This window comes from Leptinotarsa decemlineata, unplaced genomic scaffold (genome assembly GCF_025532065.1).
Source record: "Leptinotarsa decemlineata unplaced genomic scaffold, Ldec_3_MD MMD2_tig00001719_RagTag_RagTag, whole genome shotgun sequence".
NCBI lineage: Eukaryota > Metazoa > Arthropoda > Insecta > Coleoptera > Chrysomelidae > Leptinotarsa > Leptinotarsa decemlineata.
In genome coordinates, this window is record NW_027412569.1 from 1920405 (window position 1) to 1947519 (window position 27115).

A 27115-nucleotide genomic window follows, 5' to 3' on the forward strand; every position below is an offset into this window, starting at 1 on the left:
TCTGGGACTCCTAGTTACATCTTGAAAAATGTATTTGTGGAAAAGAATGACTAGTCCAACAAATAGGTCAGGATTATGCTTCTCATGGGGTAGGAAATTAAAAAGCAGAAGACTTGCCTACATATCTTTAATTAATTAAAATTCGATTTTGTAACTTGGTAAATACCTTTTGAATAATACAGACTACAACTCATTTCCTTACAATTAACTATTTACAGTTTGTCCTATTTCATTAGTTGAGCTGGATCAATTTTTTTCCAACATTTTAAGATGAAAACAACAAATCAAAGAAATGTAATAATATAAATAATTTCAATACATCACATACAAATCGAAATATTTTTTCTACTGATACAGAGCAAGTACTTAGTTTCATTATTTCATGAGATTTCAAACTTTCTTCCATATATTGAAAATTGACCCAGACATTATGAAGATGCTATACCAAAAACACCCTCAGTATATTGTCACATCAGTTTGAAGCAACAAACACCGTGTTAGTACGATTGAAATGTATCAAATGAAGGATACATAAACATTTGTTTTGCCACTTTAATATACACTATTTGAAAAAAAAACTCTTAAGTTTGAACATGTATCGATATGTCAATGGGGGTGAAAGAAACCATTGATAGTATTTTCAATAAAACACTTATTTTGCAGAATTGCTTTTGTATTACAAAATCATATGAAATTCTACCTTCTAATATCGAGATTTCTTACAAAAATTGTTCATTTCGTTATTGATTACTGGCGTAATATTTTTTAGCAACCCATCAACTGTAGATACCGTCTTCAGTTATTTACCTATAAAAAACATTGTGTGCAATGACACACAACATTATGTGTAATGACAGCAAATCAATTGATAGGGTTAATCCTAGGCAACATGTTTTTTGTAACTGGAGTTTTAACAACTTATTATTGAGAAAAAATTACTTTCCTCATCTTCCAATTACCACATCCAACTTCTGTTTGTTTAAGATTACATAATCCTGAACCACGTTAAGTACAGTAGAACTCCATTCATCTTTCTACTACTCTATCTCGATACAAAAAAATGTGGTAACCTTCCAAAGAAAGGAAGGAAGTAATCAATTTTAAAATAAGTAATTTTATACATGGATTGATGATAATTGATTGATAATATGTTTATTGTTCAAGAATAAATTCTTGTTACAAACACAATGTCATAAATAAATATCAATATAATGTGTGGATCATGCAAAGAAGTAACTTTCAGACAGCAACTGGAAGAAAAAGCCCTTCTGAAACAGCTACTTTCATATAAACATTGAATTACACGAAAGAAACATTCTTTCGAAACAAATACTTCCATATGAACACTGAATTATACAGAAGACACTTTTCTCTACTCAGTCTGTATTCCAAACGTTCTACATTAAATGAATAATAAATTTTTAAAATTATTACTTACTTCCTTTCTTTGGAAGGTTTCTACATTTTTTTGTATCAAGATATAGTAGAAAGCCAAAAACTTCCTTTCCCAAATCTTTTTTTTCTTAAAAATCATCTAGATTGTTGGAGTTCGGATAATTGAAGTTCTACTGTAATATAATTTTTTAGTAGTACTCAAATCTTTTTGGAATACTATTTTCAAATAGGTTTCCCGTGTCACCCAACTGCTTATGATGCCAAATCAATGTATGAGAAACGCCCTTTCAATGGACACTAATATTAGTATGTAGCCAAACGAGCGATTCCGAATCCCTCAATTCCTAACTAAGCTCCCTTGGTTCTAACGATGAGTCGGCGGTGGAGGCGCATACTGGAAGTACATCCCTGTCACCCTCTGTGCAGGAGGTGGCGGGGGAGGAGAATTAAAAAATAGTGTCCCATTCGGCAGATGATAGCCCCCGAAGGGGTTCGCCTGTGTGGATGGCGGAGGCGGCAGATTCTGGTGGTACGCCATCATTGGTTGGGACGGTTGAGGTTGAAAAGCTCTGGGTTGTGGGGGTGGCTGATGCAGGGAATGTTGCTGTAAGGGTTGTTGATGCTGCATAGGATGCTGTTGTATCGTGTGTGGTGGGGGATGCTGTTGGGGAGGAGCTTGCTGAGGAGGAAGAGGGGGTGGTTGCTGCATCGAGTGCTGCTGTGGAGGGGGAGGTGGCGGTTGTTGTAAATGTGGCTGAGGAGGAGCTTGGTGTTGCATATGTCGAAGCTGTGGGGGAGGCAGTTGCTGTGGAGTATGGACTGCTCTAGGTTGTGGGGGAGGTTGAATCGGTCGAGTTTGCGGCGGGGGATGTTGCAAGGGCGCAGATTGGGGAGGCAGTTGTGCAACTGGCGGCATCTGCTGTAGAGGTGGTAAAGGTTGCGTCTGTTGTTGAATCGGAGGTGGTTGATTCGGTCGTTGAAGGGGTGGAGGTAACTCCGATCGCTGAATGGGTGGCGGTAACACCGACCGTTGAAGCGGCGGCGGTAACTCCGATCGTTGAAGGGACGGCGGCAATTGTTGAGTTGGGCGTGTTTGTGGAGAGATTACACGTGGCATCGGTGCCTGAGTAGGTGGTGATATCGAAGTATTTGGCTTCGATACTTTAATTGGAGACTTAGATCTATCTCGGCTGACACTACGAGATCTCTTTCTACGTATCCTATCCCTCGACCTACTTCTGTCTCGTCTGCGCCTAGGTGATCTGGACCTAGATCTGGATATCGATCTCGAAAAGGAACGACGTCCCCTTTCTCGCCGGGGCCATCTGTTTCTTCCTGAAAAAAAAAAAGGTATTAAAATATTTGAAAACAAACGAACAAACAAAAATAATAATAGGGAATGTTCCTCCTGACGAAAATCAAGTAGTTTTCATAAAAGAGCTCTAAAATAATGCATTTTAAACTTATCATTTCAACTTTTTTCTCAAAAAAATATTTAAATACTTAAAAAAAGAGGAATGAAATAATGCATTTAACATTTAAAGGGATTCGTTTCTATTTCACCATTTGGCAACATCAGTTATAGCTAATAAAGGACAATGAATCTGTTACCTGTATGAGACAAACAAAGATGACATATTTCAGAGGCGTGCTCTTCTGTTTACTTATGTTTCGAATTCCGAGACATTCTGTGACATATGACATTTTGTGCACCTAACCTATCTTCCTCTATATGAATAAATAACAAAACAACTATTGTTTATGTGGCTTGTGGAGGTGGTATTGAACTATAATTTATATTTTGCCTTAATTTGACACTATTGACATGATTCTTCTTCTTCTAGCATACTACTAACCTGAACTCCGATCTAGCATTCTAGGCGCTGTTGCCAATATGTGAATTAGAAACAAATTCCTTTAAAAATTAAAACTCAACATTTGAAACATCAATTTGAATACTTTTCGAAGTGAATTTGAAAAACTCATGAATTGATGAACTCAAGTTTATTTTGTTCAAACTTGCATTTGCTGTAATAACCCAAATTGAGGAACATTCCCCATTGAAACAAAAATGCAAATTGGTGAAAGAATAAAATGATATATAAAAAAATCTTCATTGGTACTGTTTTAAGATTCATATAAAATCTGTGTTTACTAAAATATACCGTTTGGGTATCTTGTAACAACTGATCATATTGTATTGCGTAGAATTCTCATATAATGATGTTTTGTGCTGTGGAATTTAAAAAAGCCTCATGCTCTGTGTTGTACAAAGTAATGTACATTATAACAAGTTTCGCTAAAGTACATTAGAACACGATTGAAATAAATACTCAACACACATTCACTTAACACTATTTTTAAATTTACTCAGAGATACATTTCCAACCAAATTTCCTTCACTCGTGATTCAAAGCGTTGTGTAAGCCATTCATATAATGTGAAACAAATAAATTATATTTGGAATAACAACTGAGCCAGTCAAAAGTTTTAATATTAAAATAAGGTCAAAGTTTTCTTTCCTTATAGTTTAGAGTTTGATCTTAACTTTGCTATAAAACCTCACCAGAATTTAGGAAAGATTAGCGAAACAACCCACAATAATTGATAACAACCTTTATATTACTTCATTATTTGCAACATAAATTTATCAACTCACCTCTTCCTCCTGATGGGTTTGGAATCCATCCGCGATCAGCCATATCCTGCAACTTTGGATTGATAACTTGTTTAGCCTCTTTAAGAACTGACACCAGATCGGCTGCTTTGTTCGAATTGCTCGGAGTGAAGAATGTGTATGCAGTTCCTGTTCTCAGCGAACGGCCAGTACGACCGATCCGATGGACATAGTCTTCAGAGTTGGATGGGTAATCAAAATTGATCACAAATTTCACATCCTCAACATCTGTAAAGTTTAAATGAAAAGCGTTTTTTATTTCATCAACAGCTGTACCCTACAAAATATCAAACTTTTCAATATATTGAAAAACAATTTTACACAACTTGTTGAAAAATTACTGCAAAAAACTACATATTTACCGAGTATGTGTAGTTCAATTTGTGAATGAAGCTGTTGGAAAATCTATTCTCTTGGTATTCATTATATCAGAAAAACATTATGGAATAAGTAAATTGAAAATGCTTAATTAAAAGTCTATTTCAAAGCATAATTTGATGGTTTCGAAACAAATCCACAGTAATATCCTGTACTTTCAATTATATATCTTGAAAAAAAGTAATTGAACAAAACCTACTGATAAGACTCATTTTGATTTTAAAGGTTTACAAAGCCGGGACAAGTGTTTCGCTATTCATTAGCTTTCTCAGATTGAAACATTTTATGTCATAAAAAATTACTATGATCTACGACACGATAAGATAATTAACTTGAATTTACTTTTACCTACTTGAAAAGATCATAAACAATCATTAAATCAACTAGTAAAAGCAGGTACATACAGATAAAAAAAAAGTAAAAATGCTCATTTAATAGTAGAAACTATGTGAAAAACAAGTCAATAAGTTAATATTGCGTATTTCGGGGCGATAAAGACAAGAGTTTGGCGTCGGATAAATTAAGAGTGTATAAATTGTCTTGTGGTTTATGTCATAGGTCAAACTGGAAGAACATTTGAACCAAGCATTGAAGAACATGGGAACATCTCATCAGTTCGGACTTCCATTGTCTAATATAATATAAATTGATTTGAAAACCTGAAAAAATTAATAAGAATAACCGAAAATGACAATTTTATTAAACAAAAAACTGAAATAACAAAGAAATAACATGCAAGCAACAACCAAACAAATAAAAATTGAAATATTAATAAAAGCTGAAAAATAAAAATTATTTTGTTTAATAAAATTTTTAATTTCGGTTAATCTTATTAATTTTTTCAATTGTTTTTTTCAGGGTTTTCAAATCAATTTATATTATATTAGACAATGGAAGTCCGAACTGATGAAATACATTGTCAACCACCTTCAAACAAACATGGGAACGGTTTCCAGAATGGAAAAATAAATTCAACGTATTCTCCTTACAGAGGGACACGAGTTCAATGATGAATTTGACACTCTTCATTTCGAGAAGAAAGGTCTGAAATTCGAAAAATCCCTATATCTATTTAATGAACAATCAAATTGAGTTGAATAACTCCCCGTTACTTAACGTATTCTTACCAGATAATTGTGCTTTGTCAGACCCTAGAATAATTAATATGTGACTGATATAATTTATTGACTTGTTTTTCACAGTTTTTATTACTGAATGAGTTACCTGATTTCACTAGTTGATGAAATCTTGTATCCACTCTTTTTAGATAGGTAAAACTAGATTAAAATTAAATATCTGATCGGATCATAGATCCTGATTATGTTTTCAGAAAATAAAATGTTTCAATCTTAACAAAATCCAGTTTGAGAAAGTTACTGTATAGCAGAATACGTCGCAGAAAGCCATAGAAAAAGGAAATGTATCGCTATTTTGTAATCCTTCTATAGTAAAAATCAAAATAAATCTCATTATAAGTTTTGGTACCGATTTTTATCAAGTATCGGCCAGTTCCATTCAACAAAACAAACACTTCCTTGATATATACACATGAATATCAATTTCACCATGTCGGTAAGTTATAATTTGTAATACATGAAAAAATACAGACAAATAATAATTAACAGTAATGAAGTACATAACAACAAACTTTTAAGATATGGAAGAAAAATCCAGATTTCATAAATAATCTAGTATTTATTCAAATTACAATATTATATCTCTTACACTCTCTGACCCGAAAAATAAAGTTTCCTACTCATTAAACTTCAAAGTAATTTAATAAGAAATTCAAATGTCCTCAAACATGTATGTCACTAGCTAGTTTTGAACCAATACAATAAATCTACTGCTGTGGATACCAATTTCAAGCCATTTCTCTGAAGATAATTTTCTGTTGGAAAAAATAAAATATTCACTATTTTTGTATTGAAAATATTGGTCCAAAGCTGGCAATATTACAATTAAATATGAATATTTATTTTGTATACCCTAAAATTGCAGTGAAATTTATTGCACAGACGATACAATACCATCAATATTACCTTCTGATTAATTTTTCACTCATATTATTACAAATATGGATTTGAAAGAAGTAAAATAATTTAAATTATCTGACACCATCACCAGGATATTGTTTTAGAGAATGCATCAAGTTGACATCACCCAAAGTATTAAAAAAAGTAATATCGAGAAATTCTCACATATCAGATTACAAAACTGCAACTCCCATATTAGTACATCTTCAGATGTGTCAAATACCAACTTAGCAGCAGTTTAGTATAAGACACACCCGAAGAAGGAGCTTTTCTGTAGGGAAATACATATGGTTTTGTAACCATAATAAATTGTTCTTCAATATGTTTTTTACGGAATTTCGTCAAGTACTGGACTACAGACAGAAATGAATTCATTTCTGAATTTTGTAGTAACCGAAATCAGATACAGAGCTTTATTCTAGTAATTTTATTATATCCTTCAAAACAATGAAAAATGCATTCAATTTATCTGTCAAGTTTAAAAAAAAGGAAAATTATGAATCTAATAACTATCTTTTTTGTTACTCACAATAGATTTCTTCGAAATGTTAAGCCAATTTTTCAACCTACATATGCGAGAGTAGTTATGTCACCGACTTGTCATGTGATATCAAAAATGAAGTATCATGTGACCCATCTTTCCATGTGAATAAATTGTTATTATGTCACTATGTTAAAACCGGTTACAGTTCCTCCAAATTTTCATTATATTATGTTATGTTTGCAATCATTCTGATATAAACTCTCAAGCAAACCCACACCAAACATTGAAGTAACAAAGTCGACAATGAATGTAAAAATAAAATGCTGCTGTACAATAATTTGATCATCAGTTGTATGATGTTCATCACAATACAAAAATGAATGGGTTTTTCCTAAACATAAAAGCAAATAATAGCAATGAATGGATCTCCTGAAGAGAATTATTTTTCCATACACCAAAATTATAATTACATTTTCCCGAAAGCACGTTTTCTAGCCAGCAAAAAGAATACTTTTGCCCAAACAAATTACCATTATATGAAATGAATTTTTGAAAAATACATTTGTTTTTGTATTCCGATTTCTACTTAAATTATCACCAAATTATTATTTATCAAAATCTAAAACAATGATACATATATTACACGAAGATAATCATAGCACAGTATTTTCTCTTCTTAACCGTGGTGCGCTAGAAACATTTCATTGAATACAAATAATATTTAATGAGCTAATAAAACAAAACAATTTGCCATATGTTACTATCGAGATCAGTGAATGAATTACAGATAAATAGTAGTAGAATAGTAATTAAATAGTTTTCCAAACCGCTAACACGTATTATATTTTCCCATATCTGCTTCCACAACTCTTTCGGTCAAGACTAGAACTTCTTTCAGGTAAGATTAGAAGTTTTTGAGTAAACCAGCCTGGAGCTCGTTACCTGGTGGCAAATTTTAAAACTAGTGGAATCTTTATAAATATTTCATCATTTTGTGGCAGCGTCTACATTGATCTTTTTTTTTTATTTGGTTAGTGTTCCTTTTGAGAATATTAATGTATAATAATGATAAATGAGCTATACTGTCAGAAGAATAGATTTTATTGACGAAGTGACTGTGACTAAGTAAAAATATTTACATGCATATACCAAGTCTGCATACAAGTATAAAATTTGAAACCTATAAAAAATATATATGATATTAGGTTGTATCAAAAGTTTTGTCCGTTTTATTGTCATGTATTTTTGTAGCTCCATATCTCAATAAATATCACCTTTACTGTTTAGTGGTATATACTGATTGATTTTTTCCAAATTCTAATTTTTTTGCTTCTTTTCAGTATTTATATATCAAACAATTTTCCGTCTAGTTTTCTCTAAGAACTCAAATCGGCGAAAAAGATCCAAAAGGTAGTGTTAATGAACGCACTGTTCGACGTTGGTTTGTGTTGTCGAAAATGAGACTTACAGTAATACAGGACGAGGATTTGAGGACCTTGGTGGAGAGTGAACCCATCACAAACAGTGCTTGGGATGGCGGAAAAACTGGGCGCCAACTCCCATGCGGTTATTGATGGTTTAAAACGTATTGGAAACATCAAGAAGCTCGAAAAGTGGGTGGCCCACAATGTGAACAATCGACAGAAATTGCCAAGTTTCGAGGTTTGTTCTTCTTAGCCTTTGCGCAATGAAAACGATCCTTTTTTTGATCGAATCATCACCTTTGATGAAAAGTGGATCCTCTACGACAACAGGAGATGTTCAGGACAGTGGTTGGACACCGATGAGCCACCCAGGCACTTCCCAAAGGCGAAAACTCATCAAAAAAGACTATGGTTACTGTATAGTAGGTAGGTAGGTCTAAAGTGAGTGGGTCTATTCGACCCGAAGCCGATTAGTTTGTATGGTGATGGGAGTACGGATCTGCCGAACTCTAAGAACCTGATTCGATCCCCAGCGGGGCAGGCACAAAGTATATGCTCTGATGTTTCATCATTTTCTAGACAGAGGCGACACACACTGTCTTCCAACAGTCCAAGTCTCTGCATATGATGATTCAAATGACAGTGACCTGTAAGAAGGCCTGTTAGACATCGTAGTTCATCCCTACTGTAGTCCAACAACTGTTTGGTATCAATCTTCGAAGGGTGAATAAACGCCTTGGAGTGAGCCTATTCTGGAAGATTCTGCCAGAAGTCCATAAATCTTCTTGCCATCCAGGTGTTCAGTGTTTGTTTGGCAAAGCACAAAGCGATGCCAATGATAGATTCTGGTCCGATGAAGCCGCTTGCAGCACCCTCCTTTGCAAGAGAGTCAGCAGATTCATTGCCTTCCAGGCCAGTATGGCCAGGAATCCAGACCAGAGACAATCTGTTAAGTCTTCCTATCGAGGAGAGTCGTTTTTGGCAGTTTGCTACCAATTTAACGTTGCTCGGTGGGAGCCAAGAGCTTTCAACGCCGCTTGACTGTCCGAGAATATTTTTATTGACTTGTGAGTGAGGTTGAATTTATCCAATCTCTCCGCGCATAAGTTCCTAGGCACGTAGATAACTCTGTCCTGGGTCTGCGACTAGAAACACCTGCACCAGAACGTGTTTTTGATCCATCTGTGAACCAACAACTATCTGCTCTTAATATTTCCTTCTCCCGGAGGATCCAGTCTTCTCTACTCGGGAATAGTACTTTATAAGGCAGTTCGTAGTTGACAGTTGGAGGCATAAAGTCAGAGGTCATTTCCAGAATGCTGTGACTTCCAATGTCAACCAACAGTCTGTTGCACTCTGCATTGAATTGATTTGTGCAATTGGCAATGTGCACCAGTCTGTATGCAGTCCATCTAGCCTCTCTCTCTCTCTCTAGAAAAATGTGGAGAGGAGGTAGATCTAGAAGGATCTCCATGGCCGCTGACGGTGTGGTACTGATAGCACCACTGATAGCCAGACAAGCCTGTCTCTGTAAGCCAGACAGATTCGCTTGGGCCGTTTTCTGTAAAGCCTTCGGCCATCAGGCAATTGCACCATAAGTGATCATTGGTCTGACAATCATCACATTAATCCAATGAATTTGTTAGGAACCGAAACCCCAAGGTTGTCCATAGAGACAGCCTGGCTTTGTGTAAAACTTTTTCCAAGTGAGTGTTCCAGATGAGTCTTTTATCAAGGACAATGCCAAGATATTTCACCTCCGTTCCAAATGGAATGACCACACCATTGAGGAAAACTGGCATTACATCGTCCAATTTTCTCCTCTTGGTGAAGAGAATTAATACAGTTTTGCTGGGGTTGACAGACATCTGCTCCGTCAGGCAACAACTGTGAACAACGTCCAACGGGCTTTGGAGGATATTACAAGCTACCCTTCTCAACGTGGACCTTGGCAGGATGACAACGTCATCTGCATAAGCTTGCAGATCGACTTTTCTTCTGTCTAGGGCATCAAGCAAACTATCCACCAGGAACGACCACAGAAAGGGAGATAGTAACCCACCTTTAGGGCCGCCCCTGGTGACCCTGAACCTGATAGCCTCGCCTTGAAGAGTCGTAGTTGCAGTACTGTTTACTATCATGGCATAGATCCAGCCAGTTATGGTCGATTCTATACCCTTCCTAGCCAGAGACAATCCTATAGATTTAGATAATGCATTGTCAAATGTTCCTTCAATATCAAGAAATACAGCAACCGCAATCTCCTTATTGTCAAGGGATTGGGAGATTTTCTCAACGAGGTTGTTTAATATATGGTATATAGTTCCACGCCAGACTAGCTCTATACAATTTTGTAAGAAGTCCGGAAGTCCGTTTTGAAGAAGAGCTGGAAATATACCATCCTCTCCGGGAGATTTGAAGGGCTGAAAAGACTGTATAGCGGCTGGTGTGATACACTATAACTTTCTGCATCTGGGCCAAACCATCACAGCAGAGTCTTATTGTGAGGAAATCGACGAAATGTACCGAAATTCGCGTCAACAGCAGCCGGCACTCGTCAACAGAAGAGGTCCGATCCTGCTCCAGGACAACGCACGGTCCACAAATTAACGTCCAACGTCTAAGTTCTGTCTCACCCACCATACTCCCTAGACCGCTCCCCAACTACTATCTTTCTTTTCAAGCACTTTCATAACTTTCTCACAAGTAGAACCTTGGCCAATCAAGACCAGGCAAAAACGGCCTTCGCCGACTCGAATCTCGAGCACACAGTTTTTATGCTGATGGAATTATTCGACTTGTGTTACATTGGCAAACGTGCACTGATTCATTTCGCCCATTTCGATTGAGTTGAATAAGTATCCACTGAGATGTTACAGTATAAAGTAGGCTCATGAAAACGGACGAAAATTTTGAAACAACTTGATGGTTAGAACGGATTGCACACACATTGTAATTGATTTACTCTTGTTAGAAAATCCTAACTCCATATTAATAACAATGATAATAATAATGAATCGTTCATTGCCCAACAAATTGAATAAACGTTATATTTATAAAACACCTGAAGTATTTGGCTTAGAAAAGGAAAAGGTGCAAACAAATCATTTCCATACTCCACGAGAAAATAGTTTTAGTTGATTAAGTGAGCAATTAATAATATCACAATGATTACAAAATGAATTGTATATGTCACAAATTGATTGCATTTTATAACAACAATTAAAAAATGTTTCCGAGAGCCCGTACACTGTTGAAATCGTCATTAGTAAATCAGATCTGTTAAATTGGTTGTGTTTGAAATACCCATGATTTGCAGAAGACCACACTTTGCGACAATGATAAAGTTACCTTAAACTTTTGTATGGTTATATTGATTACCTTTTTAAAGGTGTGATAGATATTATTTCAAGCATGTTCAAATTCTGATTAAGCGGTAAATTCCTAGAATTTTCTATTGAAAAATAATCTCTCTTAAATTCAATTCAATGGGATCGTAAAGTATTGGTAATAATATTACAAAAAATGCGGAAAACTTGTATCCACCTGACTGGAGTTGGAAGAACAAGATCAAAATTTATGATGACTCATTTATAATGGAATGTTTGATGATTAAAATAACTAGAAAAACCTTAATGCGGAACAGGGACACATTTGAAGGATAATAGAACAACAAAAATATTCAAATGCAAAACTAGTATGAATTTAAATGTACAGAAAGTAAATTCAAAATTTATTCATAAAATACATAATAAATACTCGTATTTACTTATGCTAAATGTAGGATCGTCCAGATAAATGAAAAATGCTGTTTTTGAGTTGTTAAGAATTAGTTTTGGTAATTTCCTGACGAGGCTAACTTAGCAAAACATACTTTGAGCTCACCTTCTGACATTTGGAAGAAGTATTCCATTAGATTCATCATCGAAATAAGACATTTACTATCTTGGCTTAAACAAGTTGGAGTTTACCGTTTCAATTTGTAAGAGGTCATAAGTTAAAATTCAATATTCGATTTATAAAAATTTGACGTGCTTTTGTTTTCACAAATTTACCTACAGTATGATTTGATGAACTACCAAAAATTTTATATGAATACAACACGCAGATATTTATCACATATTTCTTTAGAAAGAATGGGCATACATATTTTTTCAGATATGAATCACTAACGAAATAGTGATGCCAAAGAATCAATATATAAAATAAATTCATTGTACCCCTAGTTTTAACTTACCCTTTCTGAAAAAAGATTTATTAGTAAATAATAAAGATAAATGTGATGAAATTCCAAATTTGCTATATTTTGTTGGGAAAAAACATCGATAAAAATAAGAAAACATTCTAGATATTCAATAAAAAAGGAGACTCTAGTCTAATTACAGATAAAAACCTCAATGAAAGATTATTGCCGAAACGAACTCTTAATGATCACTTTGGAATTCATTGTAAAACCGAATAACTCCATTTACTTTTGTGAAGTCTCACATTAAGATATATTGAAACTTTATAAAAGGTGACAAGTGTGATGATACAGGTTGTTTAAAATCTTATATGCTTAATTTGAGATTAAAACTGAAAATCCTAATTTCATTTCGCTGTATGATGTCTAATTCATCATGAAAACATAACTGTAATCTACATTTCATCAATGGCTTCACGAATGTCACATATTTACTCACAGTTAGAATTTTTTGAATATTGATGTGTACTTTCTATAAAAAAGTCCTTAATATGCACACCTTGGCAGTTGCCAATACCCATTCATTTCAAAGGAGTAATCTTGAACATCGATTTTCATTCAATATCTGGGCTAGAACTGTAAAAGGTCCTTTCTTTTTCGAGAGATTACCTTCCAGACCTCCTAAATAAAATACCACATATTTGGTTTCCTCATGAAGGTGCATAACTCGCGGGCATCCCATTATCTCCAGATTTCAAACGAATACATTTTTCAATCAGAAGGATATATGAAAAATCTGAATCATAAGTTTAAAGAATAGAGACGAGATGATAATGTAGCAGCTCAAATTAGGACGAATCACAGAACCATTCATAGAGCATGTACCAAGTCTTGGGTAAGAAGAGCTCAGCACTGCATTGTAGCTTATGATGGAATTTTGAACATCTTCTGAAATGTGGTACAGAGTTTGAACAATGAAGTGCGAGTCAAAGTTCAGTTATCACGATAATCTTATTTTGAATTACTCTTGTGCTGAATAAACGATTATTATTGTATGTATCATTTAATATGTAATAAAATAAGGTTGCTCTCATTTTCCATCTGCGGGCACATCAAAACTGTATCTTTTAGACAATATGAATGACAGCCATAAAATCAGTTACCGTCAAAATATCATGATTACTTGTATCCCTGAAAATCAACATGGCTAACTCATCTTCCAGTGTTACCACATCATTTTCACCATCACCAGCTTCACAATTTTTATTGCAAAACGGTAATAGAATTTTCAGTTTCTCACAATTTCTAATTACTTCCGTTAAGACATAAAAACTGTAAACACCCTGTATGAATATTCTTGAGTTTCTCGTCGCCTAATAATAGCTAGTCAATGGAGATTTTTAACATTCATCAAACTAGAGCCCTTCACCAAACACCCAAAAAAAAATATATTAAAATCACATCATACCAAAAATAAAAAAAGTGACGTGTAACGTATCTGTCAAATTTGGACTGTTGTTTATAGAATATAAGGCATACCAAGAATTGCATCATCTAACGGAAAACAGCACTGCGCACTGAGCCCTCTAGTCGGCTTAGTTCATGACCCAGTGTTTGTGTGTGAGGCAATGAGCGGCCCGCAGCCAAGCCAGTCCAAATCTGACTGCGGCATGGGGCAGCCTTTTATCGGGTGGGGCCCACCTATAGCCAGGCCAGGTTATAGCCAGCAGTTCGAGACCACAGACTTCAACGAGGCCTTCTTTAGCCGAGCACACTGATCGTCGTCCGATAGAGAGACAGAGAGAGGCACAGCCACAATGACAAGTTTCTGTCATTAACTTGCTAGTGCCTCTGGAAAAGAGAGTAGTGCCAATTTATTTTTTTGCTGACAATTTTTTCCATTGAACATTGGTCAACAGGCTAATATTAATTTTTGACTGAACGAATTTGTTACTGGGAAACAAAAACTGAAAAAATAAAAAATAAAAATGTTTGAGTTATTAGCCTGCTAATCATGTATAAAAAAGTTTCAGATCAATAACAGATTGGAAAAAAAAAAACATACCTAAACCTCTTGCGGCTACGTCTGTGGCAACGAGAATAGGAGCTTTTCCGGTCCTAAAATCTGTAAGGAAAAATATTTTCAAGACAATGTAGTTTCTACAAAGAATCTGACAAAAATTGAAGAATAATAGTTACAGTAGAATTCATATATAACGACTATCCGATAATGTTTACTCAAGTTTAGTTTCATATTTAGTTATTGAGAAAATATACCGTTTAGTGCGACTCCGGTTTAAGCGATCAACCACTTACCGCGACCGTTTTTCATGATAATACATCCGGTTATAACGTCGCGTAATGTTTTGTTCACACAATCTGCGCACCAATATCTCGGCGCACTCCCTCTTCTTAGATAACTCAATTGATAGGTACTAAAGTGAGTGGGTCTATTCGACCCTCCACCGCAATCCATAAGGGTTTATTGTGGCTCACACCTATTCACACCAAATAAACCCAGCTTCTTAAAGAAGCCGATTAGTTTGTATGGTGAGTGGTCTTTCAAGTCAGATGGTGAGAGTACAGATCTGCTGAAAGTTATAAATTCGGTCCCCAGCGGGGCAGGCACAAAGTATATGCTTTGCAGTTTCATCATTTTCCAGACAGAGGCGACACACACTGTCTTCCGACAGTCCGAGTCTCTGCATATGATGATTCAAATGACAGTGACCTGTAAGAAGGCCTGTTAGACATTGTAGTTCATCCCTACTGTAGTCCAACAACTGTTTGGAATCAAGCTTCGAAGGGTGAATAAATGTCTTGGAGTGAGCCAATCCTGAAAGATTCTGCCAGAAGTCCATAACTCTTCTTGCCATCCAGGTGTTAAATGTTTGTTTGGCAAAACCCAAAGCGATGCCAATGACAGGTTCTGGTCCAATGAAGCCGCTTGCAGTTCCCTCCTTTGCAAGAGAGTCAGCAGCTTCATTGCTTTCCAGGCCAGTATGGCCAGGAATCCAGACCAGAGACAATCTGTTTAGTCTTCCTATCGAGGAGAGTCTTTTTTGGCAGTTTGCTACCAATTTAAACGTTGCTCGGTGGGAGCCAAGAGCTTCCAACGTCGCTTGACTGTCCGAGAATATTTTTATTGACTTGTGAGTGAGGTTGGATGTATCCAATCTCTCCGCACACAATTCAATGGAATAAATTTTCGCTTGAAATACAGTCACATAAGTTCCTAGGCAGGTAGATAACTCTGTCCTGGGTCTGCGACTGAAAACACTTGCACCAGAACCGGAAGGTGTTTTTGATCCATAATAATAATAATAATATTTTATTGGTTCTTCTGGATCATAACTCTATGATATAGAACAAGTCAGTGTAATATGATATAAATAAACTTATAAAAAAGAAAAAATTATGTATATATAGAATATAAACAGTTATGTAAAATTATATATTAAAACTTATTAGGTAAAATTATAATATATTAACATCCCTAGATGACAATCTCAAATCTTCAGTTATATTGATAAGTCATTTATAAACTCTTCAATGGAGTAGTAGGCTTTATCAATCAGAAAGTTTTTTAGGAACGGTTTAAATTTTCTTAGTGACATTTTTCTAACATGATTTGGCTATTTGTTAAGCCTGACACCCATGAAAATTGGACTTGATTCTGATCTAGCCAGTCTATGATTTGGTATTTCTAACAATGTTGAATTTCTTGTGCCGTAATAATTTTTGTTTAAGAAGGTAAAAGGTCGCTGATCCGATTTTACAAAAATCAATAGCTGGTACATATAAATGCATGGGAGAGTTAATATTCTTAAAACTTTGAATAGATCTCTGCAGCTAGTACGTCTATTTACACTCTGAATGTTTATGACAGCTCTCTTCTGTAAAATAAATACCCCTTGTGCCTCACGTGATAGGCCCCAAGCTAGTATACTATATGAGATTTTTGAGTGTAATTGGGCATGATAGTACATGAGTACCACCGACTTGGTACATATGTGAACCAACAACTATCTGCTCTTAATATTTCCTTCTCCTCTATTGCTGGCACTACTATCAGATATTATTAGATTGATTTAACGCCATAGGTTCTAGTATGAAGTCTTTGTCACTTGTTGTAAGTTCATAAAGTTCGACAAAATTAATTCTGTGAAGCGAAAGTGTTTTGCAATTAAAGAAAAAAGTGCAATATTACACCGAACAGAAGCCGGTGAATCAAATACAGCCCTCGCAAAGAAGTTTGGCGAATCCCATTCTACAATATCCACAATTAAAAAGAATAAAGATAAGATCGAGTCGCTGTTCAATGCCAATGTTTTGAAATGCAAACATGTAAGGACTTCTACTCATGAGCAGTTGGATAAGTCATTGCGAAACAATGTAGAATGTAGCCTAACTTCAAACTCTGATGATTTCAACGAAGAAGACGACGTGCCGCTGAGCATTTGGTCGAGGGTTATTGATATGCATCAGTTACCCATAACAAACGAGGACTTTGAATAATAGGCGAGTGTCGATGATGCTGTCGCCACTTGTGAGGAACTGTCTGATGAAAACATTGTGGAAAATATAATTGCCAACGACGTGAATAGCAAACATAATGACTGTGATGATGACGCACCAGAGAAGATCTATCCAGCCTTGAGTGTGTCTGACCACTTTTGTGGTCACCTCCCGAACTTTTACTCAACTTTGAATATATATAATACGTTAGCTATGTCTTTATAATTTGTGAAAGCTCATGGCTTTACATTTTAGTCAAGTCTTATAAGATTGGAATTTTATCTTGTTACCTTGTATTTTTTTTTGTAAATCTAATTTATCTATAAGCATTTTTTTAAAACTATATTGACAAATCTTACCCTCTCAAACCTATTTTAGAAATTGTATTGACGTGTCTAAAAACTGTGTGTTTCTTGAGACTAATAAATATTATTATTATTAAGCTCTGAAGGCTGTGGAAACGCTCAATGTGTTTGTTCAGACTAACTTGGATGATGATGTTATGAAAACAATGATGTCGCGAATTCATAATGCTGTACGAAATTCTTACTATCAAACAAAAGTTTGTCAAAAACAAACTCAAATAACAGACTTTCTGAGTTACTAACACAGTTTTTTCGTACATTGCGTATGTATTTTATCTCTTTGTATTACAGTACATAATGTAAATACATATGTTTGTACATTAATATATTTAAGAACTATTTAAATAAAGCATATGTAATTCCTATAAAATGTTTTATTCACCTATCGATCAGCAATCCGAAAAGCTAAATGAAAGACTAATGAACTACCACAAAATCATTAATCCGTTTTGTGCGTCGTCCGGTTAGTACGACATAGTATATCCGGTCTCTTGAAGGTCGTTATATCCGGATTCTACTGTATATCAGAAATACAATATAGTCAGTCAACCAATGGTCGAATGCATTTCTATTGTATATGGAGATATTCATTTATCCTATTACATAACAGTGTGTTTCCATCGCCCAGGGATTAATCTTCCTCTTGAAGATGATCACTTGGTGATCGAAACACGTGTCGAGGGGTTAAAATAACGGTTTGGTGTTGGGAAAAAACTCCAGTAATATTCATGATTTTTAGTTAACCCTAATATTCAGAAGACACGTGTACAAATTTGACAGCAGTTGGATTATTAAATAAATTGATGGATGTAGCCGTTACTAAGTGGTAGGAAATCATAATGAAGAAAAGAGATTTCAAACTTTCTAGGTTTTTTTTTAACAATGTATACGTTTGAAAATGTCCTTGTAGGATGAAATTGCAGTAACTTTAGTTATAAATTAAAGCGGTAAAAAACATAGAAAGTTTCAAGTTTCAAGAATTTATCTGGTTGAAGCTGGGATGATTCTGCAACTGTGTTAGGAATCACACGTTAAAAGGTTAGACCTCGTTAGTCCTTAGCTCGCACAAGTTTCTCAACTTCTGAGAGTTGTCGTTCATATGGGGGCGACAGCTGATTAACGGAAAAACATATTTTTAAACAGATTTTTTTAAAGATATTTAAACAGATTATTAATTTGTGTGATATGGACAATGAGCTTTCCTAATTTTTTCTTTCAAAGTTGTAGAAATTTTTTTGGTTGAGGATAACCTCCACTGTAAATTTGATATAATGCTAGAATCTTCAACAAATTGATGGATATTTTTGTTTCAAGTGACTAATGACTTTTCTCATATGCATTTTTTTAGGTAATCATTATATTACATTGTTGAACATTTACATTTGTAACAAAATTCGGAAAACTGCAAGTAATTCCACCTATTATTACTAGTTCTGAATAATTTATGTATTTTTTTTTTTGAAAATGCAGTTTTCGTGTTCAAAACTGTACCAAGATGGATAACTGGATTTTTTTCTAATTTTGACAGAAATAAATAGTGTCATCGCAAAATTGTTCTAAAGCTGACTCAACACAAGTTTTAGTTAAAAAGTTCGCCCAGTCGATAGAAGCAAAAGTTTTTGATAGCTTTGAAATGAGCTTTATAAGACTCGAAACGTAAATTCTGGGTAATTCAACGTAGTAGACAGTTCAAATGAGTAAGCTGGATGGTTGGTACTGGTGTGATGAAATAAGTAAGTAGCACAACATACGCTTATAGATACAAAAGTAGTGAATTATATCATAATGAGACATAATAACAGTTCAGAATTCAAGCTAAACACTTAGCAGCACAATGTTCATATATTTATGAAACAAGAAAAAAATACTTCTCATATCCCATCCATGCAAAATCTCTATATGAACGTAGCACTATCTATACTGGAATGAAATTTAATAATAATAATAAACATAAAAGATATTGTCATTGCTAACAGATTTCTGAAATCTGTAAGATAATTCTTATGTAGTCTAGAGAATATTTTCTGGCCTGTAGAATCATATGAACCAAATTTTATTAAAAATTGCGCTATGTATTTATAGAAATTATCTCTACTTTCAATAATCATGCGCAATATGATGCACATTTTAAAATGTTTGTAATCGTGTTTGAAATTTGAAGCTATTGATTTTGAATGTTTCATTTTTAGATTTATATGTACACATATTTGATATTTTTAAAATTTTCCTGTAGACATATTTCTCAAACAAAAATATTCTGCCACTTCTGAGAATGATTATAAAATACTGTGTTGAAATATATGTATATATCTATCTATCTATCCTATGATCAAAGTAAGTAACTGAATCATTACAGTTACCAAATGTAACCTAAATTTTATACGATAACCTGTCAAGTGCTTTAAACAAGTTAATCTATATGTAATTATATTTATTTATGAAAATCACCTTGTAGTACCCCGTCTCGCTCTTGTTGAGTTTTATCTCCGTGAATACAGACCGCTGGCCAACTGTAAAAACAGAAATCATTTCAAAGTTAGGCATTTGCAAATTCATTACTACTCACCCATCTCGCTTCATTTTTCTGGTGATTTCATCGACTTTCCTTTTGGTCTCGATAAAAATGATTGTCTTGTTTTCCTTTTCGGCCATAATCTCCTTCAAAAGAGTACTCAATTTGGTTTCCTTTTCGCTTTCTTGGCAAACGTCGATAATCTGTAAAATATTGTGGTTGGCAGACAACTGCAGCGACCCGACATTGATCTGAATGTAATCCTTCAAGAATTCCTGAGCTAAATTTTGTACTTCTTTTGGCCAAGTAGCAGACCACATCAAGGTTTGTCTGTCCGGTCGGATCTGTTCGATAATTTTTCTGATTTGAGGTTCAAAACCCATATCAAGCATTCTGTCTGCCTCGTCAAGAACTAAATAAGTGCACCTCTTCAGATTTGTCCTATTGGTTTCTAAGAAATCTATGAGACGGCCTGGAGTTGCAATAACTATTTCTACTCCGTCCATTAGGTCATTCACTTGTGGACCCTTGGGTGCACCACCGAATACGCATGTACTACGTATTTTTGAAGTCTGACCGAAATCAGAGGCAACCTGTAATTAATTTTGGTAGATTCAATTTTTGTAAACTACCACAAAAAACTCTTCTCCACATGAAAACTATTTATTTCAGGCAAAATTCAACTTATTGATATAAGATCTGGAATAATCTTGTCAAACTCAAGCGCAATAACTGCCTATAAGTTTGATGACATAAGATATACATCTTATCCACAAATATTTTTCTGCTGAAATGTAATGTATAACTTTATAACATTGGGAAATTATTAAGCACTTATTTATGTACATATATACATGTACACATAACTCAAGCAATATGTTTGTTAAAATGTTAGCTTGTACATGGGTGAAAATGAAATTGAGTAAGTAAATGAGGTGTATAAAAAAATACATATATGTAGATTAAAATATATACACACATGGACATACTCAAGCAATATGTTTGTTAAAATGTTAGCTTCTACATGAGTAAATATAAAATCGTTTAAGTGGATGACCTGTATAAAAAACACTACAAAGAGAAAAAATACATATATGCAGATTAAAATATATACACACAAGGACATACTCAAGCAATATGTTTGTTAAAATGTTAGCTTGTACATGAGTAAAAATAAAATTTAGTAAGTAAATGACATGTAAAAAAAAACACTGCAAAGAGAAAAAATACATACTTATATGCAGATTAAAATATATACACACATGGGCACATACTCAAGCAATATGTTTGTTAAATGTTAGCTTGTACATGAGTGAAAATAAAATTGAGCAAGTAAATGAGGTGTATAAAAAACACTACAAAGAGAAAAAATACATATATGCAGATTAAAATATATACACACATGGACATACTCAAGCAATATGTTTGTTAAAACTTTAGCTTGTACATGAGTGAAAATAAAATTGAGTAAGTAAATGAGGTGTATAAAAAACAGTACAAAGAGAAAAAAAAAATCATATATGCAGATTATGTGTCGAAGTTATCCTCAGAAAAATTATCTAATGTATAGTAAGCCTTTTTGACAAGAATTGCCTTTAAATTTCTCCTCAAAAAATAGTAACGTGACACATTTTGTTAAACTTTACTACTTGTTGGGATAGGAACCTTTAATTGGCAAGCCTATCTAGTATTGTGGTGAGGCTGAGAAGTAAAGGTACCTTTGTTTTTGTGTATAAGGCATGCTGACTCAAGAACTAACAAAGATGTCACAGTTAAGATTTCTTGCATTATTAACAATGGCTTGCACGGATAATTCAACTTTGCTCCACAGAGATACCGTACTGCACGTTCTTTGTAAGATGAAAGAAGATTGAAACAGCTTTTTACTGCATACACCCCAAAATGCTATGCCATACCTTCGGTAGGAGGCTATGAGGACGCAAAAAACTTTTATTTTGAGTAAAAAAAACCTAGTTCTTTTGATACAATTTTAGTTGCAAAACAACCAAAGGAAAGTTTCTTATTTATAATGTTTATATACAAAAATTAATAAAATTAAAAAGATTAGCTAAAAAAAAACAATTATATTAAGCAAAAAACTGAAATTACAATGAAATAAAATACGAGCAACAATGAGGAATGTTCCTCCAGACGAAAATCAAGTAGTTTTCATAAACAACGCATTTTAAACTTATCATTTCAACCTTTTTCTTTAAAAAATTATTTAAGTACTTGAAAAAGAGGAATGAAATAATGCATTCAACATTTATAAGGATTCGTTTCTATTTCACCATTTGGCAACATCGGTTATAGCTAATAAAGAACAATGAATCTGTTAGATGTATGAGACAAACAAAGATGACATATTTCAGAAGCGCGCTGTTCTGTTTACTTATGTTCCGAGTTCCGAGACATTCTGTGACATATGACATTTTGTGCACCTAACCTATCTTCCTCTATATAAATAAATAAATAACAAAACAACTGTTGTTTATGTGGCTTGTGGAAGTGGTATTGAACTATAATTTATATTTTGCCTTAATTTTTGATTTATAAAGATAATTTTCCTTTTTTAAAGTAGAATATCTAGGTACTAACGTGAATTCCGATCTAGCATTCTAGGCGCTGTTGCATCCACAATCGTCTTCGGGTGATGACTCAATTATGATTTTGTCGTTGTTCCGATTATAAGAGTCTTTAGTGCAAAATTGCCCTCCACACTTTCAAGATCATACAGTATCTGTTATGTCAAAGACTCGGGAAAAATACCAGATCGGTTGAAAGAAATTAGTAAATTTAATTAAATGAGAGACAGTCATTTTGTTGGTGACAGATGTGTCGGATATTCAGGCAAAGGAACTGACTAGTAAACATTTTTGTACATGTACCTAACATATTGGTTGTTTTTAGATGTGATAATGACATTAAAAAACAGCCGTATAATAATATCACTTCATTGTGCTGAAACACATAAAATTAATTACACAAGCAAGTCATACGAACAATAACTGTAAAGTGGGTGACCTAAGTTATTTCAATGGGTATTCCACAGTGACCTTTTGCTCTAGGTGAGTTTCCCGGCTACAGAAATATATGGTCTAACTCAGAAAAAAAAAAGTTTATCTGGTTTGATACACCTCTTTTCAGAAAAGCACAGTACCCAGTTGAAACCTTATTAATTTCACCAGATAATGTCCCAAAAATAAATTTTGGCAGGACAAAGTTTATAATTTTGTCTCTCATTGATAAATGGATAAAAAACATAAATATTCATATGTATTTGTATAATCCTGAGTTTGGGCAAAAAATTACTCATAGTGCAGAAATTGTATAGCCAGAGAAAAATATAAGTAACGGCATGCAGTTCACAATCAGTTGACAGATAGGACAATCTTGTAATTTGTTATCCTGTTAGCCGTTACTTCCAGGTAAAAGATCATCATGAAAAATGAGAAATACAACTTCCTATGTTTTCAAACCACTTCTATTTGTAACTAAAGTTACTGCAGTTTCGACCTATGAGGACATTTTCTTTGAATAACTGTTTACAGAAAATATTGGCCCTATTTTACAAATACATAGAATTGCACATCTTTGTGGAACAAAAAGTTGAACAGATGTCTATTACAGGCTTCCCAGAATGAAATGCCATAATTTGCATGTCATTCAAATTAATTTATTTATTTGCTTATTTATTTAATTCAATTCATTCAACAACATTCAACAGAATTACAACAACCACTAAAATCTATAAAAACAATAAAGTTATGCATATACACATACATACAAATATTTATACCTATACGCACATATAGGGATAAACACATGTATAAATAATTTTTATATAATAGCATGAATATTCTGGTATAAGACTATTCACAAATCTTATCACAAAAATTTAAGACATTTAAACTAAGAAATCAGTAGGTGAACAAAGAAATGAAATTGGTTTTTCACAAAAAGAATTTATTTTATTTATCCTAGTTTCTTTCCTGAAGTATAAATTCTTTCAATAATGTTTTTGAATTTCACATTATTTTCACAGTATTTTATGTGATCAGGCAATTTATTGAAAGCAGAAAGAGAATCATGATTAAATTGTTATTTGCCCATTATAGAACTTGCAGCATCGAGATGAAACAGATTATGTTGCTCTGAATCATGATCATGAAATTCAGAATTTTTTATCAACATGAGGTTAGATTTAATTTTTTTACTGACCACCAAATAAGTAATTTTGAGTATGTCTATTATGAAATATTCTTCTAAAGAAAATGTGTTTGTTATTGAATACAGTTGGTTAGTTGGAATGTCATATGGAAGACGATACAGTACTTTTACAGCATGATCCCCATATATTTAATGAATATTTAATCCGGCTAAGAATGTGTGAGCCCAAAAAAATTATTGCTATTTCTGGTTTCAATTATGGACATCTGCTTGGTGTTACATTATTTTCAAAGTTTTTTGACTAGATCGTTTTATTAGTGACATGATTTTAGAAATTGACAGCTGCGTTCAGATTGATTCAAAGAAATTTGTTAAAATCACAAGAAATTACTTTAGTTTGTACATACCTGCTGGATTTGTTGGGCTAATTCTCTTGTTGGGGCCAGGATCAGAACTATAGGACCATCTCCACGCAACAGCCTTGACTGATTATTGATGTGAACAGTGGCAGGTAAAATATAACTCAGAGTTTTACCAGATCCAGTTGAAGCGATTCCCACCATATCACGTCCCGACAAAGCAATAGGCCAACCTTGAGCCTGAATGGCAGTGGGATTTTTGAAATTCATTTTTTTCAGTTCGTTCATTACATAGTCCGGAAAACCAGCCTCCTCAAAAGAAAATACAGGGTCAGGTATATTTTTTCCTTTCAGAGAAATCTCTTTGCTCTGTCTCCATTCGTTAATTTCTTGCAATGAACGGTTAGAAACGGATGGGTGAGGTACGTAAAAATCTTTTTTGAATGGTTCTAACCGACTCAGGTCCCATCTAGGTTTACGTAGATTTGAACCGGTGGCATTTCTCCTGCCACCTCCTCCGCCATAACCTCTGTCACGACTACGAGATCTCCTGCGATCTCTGCTTCTTGATCTGAAATGAGTTTATTTATTTATTTCAACAGAGAAGCCAATTTACAGCACACAGAATGAATTGTGGCCAGTCAAAGAACTCGTACCTTTGATTGCCTTCTATCACTTCTACTCAAGTAATAACTATATTTGAACAATACCACATTGAGGTAGTGAATGAAGCAGACCCTTAGTTTGCGCAGCTTTCCACTCTCCCACCGGCCAAGTCTTATTCAATTAGTTTTAGAAATGTACATGTACTCACAAAAATAGTTAACACATCATAAATTTTCACGAATTGTTCAAAAGATTATAAAGATGAATCAACCAACTCCAAGCTAGAATGGTGATAATTTTTTATTTCATTTATTTATTGAACGGGATCTCCCTTTTTATAATAGTACAAGCATCAAATGTAATAAATATTCATATACAATTTGAAAATTAAAGAAAGAAATTCTACCGATTGTCTCATTTTGTGCTAATGAATATTCACTAACACTAAAGAATCTTTTAACAGATATTGGGCCACAGAGATCAGTGTGGATAAGCTACTCTCTTTCCCCTTTTTTGTGGAAATTGATTCCAGTTGTTTTCCAGAAATACATGACTTAGTCACTGAATAGTTCTTCATTTCCATTTTCTGTTATTTTGCTTACAGAGAGATTGATTTTGAAGTCTGGGGTATAAAGTACATCTTGGGCAACAATATTTTCTGTTTTGCCATTTAGATTTACTGTAAGAGGAATATCTCTTTTCACCTCAAGTTTCATGATGCAGTTTGTAGTTTTTTCCCATCTTTATACTCTTAGACAGTAATTTAAGCAGTGATTCCTAGTACAATGGCAATAACCAGTTATTAGTTAATCTGAATACATATAGAGCAACTTCAAATTCTATTAATGTAGAATTAAATATTTGAATACAAGAAAAATATATAAATGCCAGATTGACTTTTTTGTTCAATTCAAAAGTTCAAAAGAATATGAAAAACGATTAACAAAGGACCAGTGTGTAAACAAGTATCATGAAGAAGATTAATGAAAAATTAAAAGGAAAAGACAATAAAAGTGTTTTTCCCAAAGAGTAAAACATCAGAGCCGAATGTTTAGCATATAACTAAGTCAGTAAAAGTGCCAATGATGGCACTTTGATGGGAGACTTTTCGATTTCCAATGATCCCAATAATTCTGTTCCAGGAACTCCAGGGCAATCGATATTTCAGATGGCTGCCCTGACTTTAACAGTTATGATTGACAACTACCGGTTCCGAAGTTTGGATAAATTTCAAACAAAATGTTCTATACAAATCTAACTTGATTGAAAAGCCAAAAATAATTCGTCAAAGTAAAACTTGTTACCTTCTTCCAGAACGTCCTCTCATATTACTAAAATAGCGGCCGATACTTTGGTACTAAACAATTCACTTCACTTTGAGATAAATTTGTTGGTAGTAATCTGGTGATTACGAGAAGCAGTTATCAAAATTTTCAATAATTCTCACTTCAACTTGAAATATTCACGTAAACATACTTGATGATTATTAAGTATATGAAATCAGAGCAGCCATTAAAATTTTCACCTACAATTTGATTAATTAGATTAGACAGTTGTTCTTCCCCCCCTTAACACGATTGACAGAAGAAAGTAATCCATGAATCCATAGCACAGAAGAGGAAACAATCAGAAACGACACTTGAGGGCGGCACCTCTGACCTGAAGACGCCAACTTCATTGACCTCCTCCAGTTTCCGTGGACAAAACAGGGCGTTGTCGATATCGAAAACATGCCGTTTTTGGAAACTGTTGAAGAAAATAAGAGGTAACTATTCAATTCCATAGTAAATCTGTACTTTGAATTATTGAATTATTTTCAAGATACAGACAAACTGATAATAGTTTATTTGATATGTGTGTTGTGATATGTGAATGAAAATTGATTTAGTGTAAAGTTGTTACTCAATATTTATCAATTTTGAGGATAATATACGTAAAGTCAACCGTTCAGTTAAGACCCGCTATTTTTAAATAGTTTTCAATAATTTCCGGTTCTGACTTGATTCCA

At 34.0% G+C, this 27115-nt stretch overlaps 1 protein-coding gene across 1 annotated transcript; it reads right to left on the minus strand.

Moving 5' to 3' along the window:
* Positions 1-110: 110 nt before the first annotated feature.
* Positions 111-26696, minus strand: LOC111507949 (uncharacterized). Its single transcript, XM_023163338.2, has 7 exons — positions 26412-26696; positions 24550-25072; positions 20027-20565; positions 19909-19970; positions 14643-14702; positions 4055-4300; positions 111-2730 (listed from the first exon to the last, which is right to left on the minus strand). Exons 1-7 carry the CDS (start codon positions 26432-26434, stop codon positions 1760-1762), a joined length of 2424 nt encoding a protein of 807 aa, XP_023019106.2. The 5' UTR covers positions 26435-26696; the 3' UTR covers positions 111-1759.
* Positions 26697-27115: the final 419 nt, after the last annotated feature.

Excerpts from the sequence above, each read along its gene's own strand:
- LOC111507949 (XM_023163338.2), bottom strand. The coding sequence starts at position 26,434 with ATGAGAGGACGTTCTGGAAGAAG. Across the intron at positions 20,566-24,549 it reads TAGCCCAACAAATCCAGCAG|GTTGCCTCTGATTTCGGTCA; the intron begins GTATGTACAAAC and ends AATTAATTACAG. Across the intron at positions 2,731-4,054 it reads AAACCCATCAGGAGGAAGAG|GAAGAAACAGATGGCCCCGG; the intron begins GTGAGTTGATAA and ends TTTTTTTTTCAG.